We start from the raw sequence: 4,819 nt of genomic DNA, 5'->3' as shown, positions 1-4,819 counted from the left end.
CGTTCAAATCCAGGGCACTACTGCCGTTTGTAGTAAGGGGGCCATGGTGATTGAGCTGATCCTGGTCCGCTTTAGCACCATGGCTAAAAGAAAGCCGGCGAACTCTGTGCTGCGTGGCAGCACAAAGAGAATCTTGAACCCCAATTTCCAAGTGATAGGTTTCGTACAAAAATCCGGCGGTTCCCCAGGTCCAAGGGTGCCAAACACGCAACGTCTAACAAATATCCTGCGAGACCTGCGTGGTTGACATCAGATACACACCGCAATCGAATTGCTTGTGGTAATTACCGGATGTACCGTTTATAATTTTGCTTTGCACTTTATAAATCCCCAGAAGAATAATGTCAAACCAACCCTCAGGGAGGACAATTGTGCAACCGTCTGCACCAAATCCCAGCGAAGGGATTGATGTAGATGTAACAAAACACCTTTCCTTCATCCTCATCAAGGGTTAAACTGATATCTTAAACAGACAGATTTTGATACCAACTCTATCAGTGCCACAGTCGGCGGATCATCCTTTGGAACTTCCATATCTTCATCGACCCTAAAATACCGATATGGTTATTTGCCCTCTTAAACCCCAACCAGCCTCGCTACTCAAGCTAACCATCAATCCCGGCGCGTAGAAAATGGAAGAAGATACCATGGCTACCACAGCGGATCGTACCTACTACCGAATGACGAGGCGGAACAGGAGCGGCTGGATCTCCATCACCACATATTCCGTCTGACACTCGGCGGGCGACTCTTCCGCGCCCCCATCACCGCGCATCCCGAAAGGGTGTTAGATTTTGGGACGGCAACGGGGATTTGGGCCATTGATTTTGCCGACGAATTCCAATCCACCACGGTGATCGGGAACGACTTGAGTCCCATTCAACCGTCCTGGATCCCTCCCAACTGCAAGTTTTATGTCGACGATGTCGAGAGCGAGTGGGTTTATCTTCCCGAGGAAGCGTTTGATTTTATCCACGGGCGAGGAATGGGGGGGAGCATAGCAGACTGGAACACATTATACGGCCGCATATTGGACAATCTGAAGCCTGGCGGGTGGATTGAGATGCAGGAGTATGAAGCGTGGGTTCACTCCGACGACGATCCGACGCTGCAAAAATGCCCCAACACCCTCCGCTGGCAAACCCTGGCCGATGAAGCGAGTATCAAGTTCGGAAAGAGGCTAAATTCTGCCTCTGAGCAGAAGGGGAACTTGATCAGGGCCGGTTTTAAGAATGTTGAGGACGATATATACAAGGTCTGTATATATGCAGTCTTTTTATTTATATATATATATATATATATTCTTCTTTATAATTCCCTGCAAGAAAGAGATATACTAACTATATTTCTCCCAGGTCCCCATGGGAACATGGCCGAAAGACAACAACCTTAAAGAGATCGGCGCATTCCAGATGGAACACATGTGCAGCTGTATCGAATCGTTTACATTCGCCCTTTTCACGCGTATTCTTGGCTGGGACATACAAGAGACCCAGCTGCTGTGTGACGCGGTACGAAAGGAATTCCGCGACCCCAAGAACCACCTCTACACTGTATTCCACTTCGTCTATGGCCAACGGGCAAGCAACTAAAGGAACATCCCGATACCTTGGAATTGCCAACGCAGCTTACCTTTGGCGTCCTCAATCCATGCGAAACACGATTCCATCCGTGAGCGCTGGGCGAGAGAGGGGGGTGGTCATGGGTATAGTACCTGTTGTTGTTGTTGACGTATGCATCCATAACTATATGAATGAATGAATGAATGAATGAATGAATGAATGGTAGTTGAAGCACTGGAGTTATGCCTTTCCCCCGAGCGATTTTCCCTGGGGCGGGCTGGTCACGTGGCGGAGCGACGCGGAGGAACCCTTGGCGGTTGTTCCGGGGATTATCTCTCCACCGCTTTCCCTGGTTGGAAGGGGGCCAGACCTAATTCAGAGTGCGAAGTGTGTTGTGTTGTATATTCTACTTTCTTCTGTTGCATTTGTGGGCTTCTCTCTCTCTCTAGCAAACAAATATGACGACCCCTTATAATTTTATTTAGGCTCCATTCTGACAGGTCGATATAATGTGTAAAGTCGAAGCCCCCCCATATCCCATGATTTCGTCATTTTTACGGCCCCCCACCAACCCCTAGCTAAAAAAAGCGCCAGGTCACCCTTGAACCAGTTTATATTTTAGAAACCCCTTCTGTGTACCTTGAAAGCTAATGGACTGGTCGGGATGGGGGGGGGATGGTGATGTCAGGGAAATGACGCATGTCTCCCCGATATCGCAAGGTGCGTGTTACCTTGACGTGCAACTTTGACACTGAGATGTATCTAACGATGGTTCTTCCGCTCTCCAGACACGGATTGAAGGGTGGAACTATGGACTCCAAACGAAGTTACCACGGTTGGGGGAGGCCAATGGGGGACGAAAGATCAACCCAGCTCTCAAATTCCCTGACGGCCGGAAGGATATCGGGATGTTGGTTTTAAGATATTGGGGGAACGAAAGTTTAATCGAGTTAGGGTCGTTTGCGGCATATCCAATCGCTTTAAATCCAAAATTTTCCCTGAACGGCCGCTCTATATTTTTCTTTTTTTTCTCTCTCTCTATTTCTTTCTTTCTTTGGCACTTAATCACGCACCGCTGGATTCGGCTAATGCTGAGAGAAAAATAAACTTCTGGTTCGGATTTGATATCTCGGGGAACCGTTAGCAAGTTGGACGTTCGCTATATATATGTAGGGCAAGATCGAGGAAAGGCGGGGGTGGTGGGGGGGGGGGTGGGGGGGAGGGGCGAGAGAGAGAGAGAGAGAGAGAGAGAGAGAGAGAGAGACAGAGATCTCTATCTGTCAGCCTGATTTTAGTGCTAACGGGGGACGCGTAGGTAATCGGTGTTGTATTTTACGGCAACAACCATCTCCGTTTTATATTTAAACTAGTTTCGCTTTCCCTGGTTGCTTCAACGACGGTTTTTCCATTCCAGTTCCCCAGGGTTTCCATCTTATCTCGTTCCAACCAAGTTACCGTAAGATATCATTTTTCCGGGGCACTCTATCGGTTGCTGCATTGGTATTAGGCGAGGAGTAGGTTTATGATAAACCGTCATTGGATTTTGACATTTGTTTTGGATAGAAGATAAGGAAACAAGCAATGTCGGCATTTGGTTTTAGCGATTTCGGTGTTTGGTGTTGGCCGGTTAGACCCAGGGCTCCATTTTAACTCCAATGTGTACGGGATGTATGTATGTGTGTATGGAATGCATAAACATTTTACTCAGCAAGCAGCAGCTTTGACAGGCCGTCTGTAGCCGATTTCGAAATCTGGGGAGATGTGACATATCTCTCAAGCTTATTCAGCCTTTTTCTCTACGGCATCTTGTTTTATAATAACGCATCGTAAGGGTTGTTGGTTGTTGGAAATTTATTGTTGGAAACTTGTTTTGCTGCGGCAGCTTACCAGAGTAGACCAGCGGCTGGCGCTGTTTTCCGGCCGCACGGTAAACGAAGGGTAGCTTGAACCTAAATGTTAAGCGCATTAAACGAGAGGCTTAGCATGCTTCCTTACAACATCATCACCATATCTAACTATGTATGCAACAAAAGCAATAACTATATCCCAAATATATGTATCGGAACGAACACAGTTCCAGTAATCAAATGAGCATCTAGGCAGCATCAAGACCGTCGCTCTCTGATGACGAAAGCCAACAACCAAAAAAACACTTTTGATAAATAATTACAACGAATGAAAGGCCAGGCTCTCACCCTCCGCGGAAATGGCCTCCGCATATGTATAATAATAATATGTAATCCAGTCTCACAGAGTGGCAGTGCGGAAACACCCACCAACCGGGTACGGCGGTCAATGGGCTTCAGCTATTCAGCCTGAGGTTTCGACGAAGCTGCGAGTCACACGAACAAAGCTTAGACGGGGGGGGGGGCCTGTCTCAACTTTCTCTCCATTGAGCCTAATTGGGGTCCAAACCTGGGCTTCTACAGCGTTGGCCCCATACCGCAAAAACGACAACGGTAAGAGAGAGTGTGCCGCTCTGCCCTCCCCCCCTGGGTACAGTGATCGAGAATCTCCCATTGCTCACCTGGCAAATCGGGGGCTGTATTTTTGTCATCTTGGGGCACTAGAGAGCGTCTTGGCGAAGCTTGTTCCCAAGCCTCTGCACCCCCGATCGCCGTGCTGCCGTGCTGCCGCCTGCCAAGCTTCCCGGGTCCCAAGCTCCCATTGATCACCGCAGAATGAGCCTAATCGCCAACTTGACATCTCAACCCGAATTGCTGGGTTTTATTATTAGTGTTCCAGAGGGCTTACTGACAACCAGACCGGGACCGGGTGGCTGTCAAATGCTACTATTTCCCCGGTAATTGCCAGCTGGTGCAATGCTGGACTGGAACTGGCGTGGAGCTTGGGTGATTTGTTGTCGCGCGAAAAAAAAAAAAAAAAGAAAAGAAAAGAAAAACAGGAGTGTATTGAGGAGGAGGTTTCTTGCGCAAAGAGGCGAAGGGGGCGAAGGAGAGGCGAAGGCGCGGCGGCGAGGACGGACGGGGTTTATTAATTTTTCAGCGGGTCCCCCTCTCCGCTGCAAGCCAGATGTGACCCTCGACTCAGAGAGGGTTTTATCTCGAACTCTGCTTGGAATACCCTCGTTATTGGTTGCGAAACTGGGACCGGATAATGCTAAATGCCCACTCCACTACTTGCGCAGCAGCGCCTCGGTTCCGGATTCCGAGGAACTGCTCATCTCGTTCCAAGGGAACAACACCAGGGGAGTTGGCTGCCAAACCATTATTTCAAACGGTTCTTCCCCTTCCGAA

General features: G+C 48.8%; 2 protein-coding genes across 2 annotated transcripts in view; both read left to right on the top strand.

The window, feature by feature from the left end:
- The window catches only part of PADG_11403 (uncharacterized protein), a gene marked incomplete at both ends in the record, with an annotated part of 2,324 nt that extends 2,077 nt beyond the window's left edge, over positions 1–247 (top strand). The window contains one exon of the mRNA XM_010759650.1: positions 76–247. Within this exon, the coding sequence (XP_010757952.1) occupies positions 76–247 (172 nt within the window). The remainder of the gene's footprint in view (positions 1–75) is intronic.
- A 94-nt stretch (positions 248–341) lies between these two features.
- Positions 342–1,592, top strand: PADG_11402 (uncharacterized protein; the record flags this gene model as incomplete). The annotated part of the gene is made up of 4 exons (XM_010759649.1): positions 342–410; positions 473–563; positions 630–1,255; positions 1,356–1,592. 4 exons carry the CDS (start codon positions 342–344, stop codon positions 1,590–1,592), a joined length of 1,023 nt encoding a protein of 340 aa, XP_010757951.1.
- Between the last annotated feature and the right edge of the window lie 3,227 nt (positions 1,593–4,819).

This window comes from Paracoccidioides brasiliensis (assembly GCF_000150735.1).
Source record: "Paracoccidioides brasiliensis Pb18 unplaced genomic scaffold supercont2.2, whole genome shotgun sequence".
NCBI lineage: Eukaryota > Fungi > Ascomycota > Eurotiomycetes > Onygenales > Ajellomycetaceae > Paracoccidioides > Paracoccidioides brasiliensis.
Note: the sequence above shows the minus strand (reverse complement) of the source record. Positions and strands in the feature narration are given on the sequence as shown.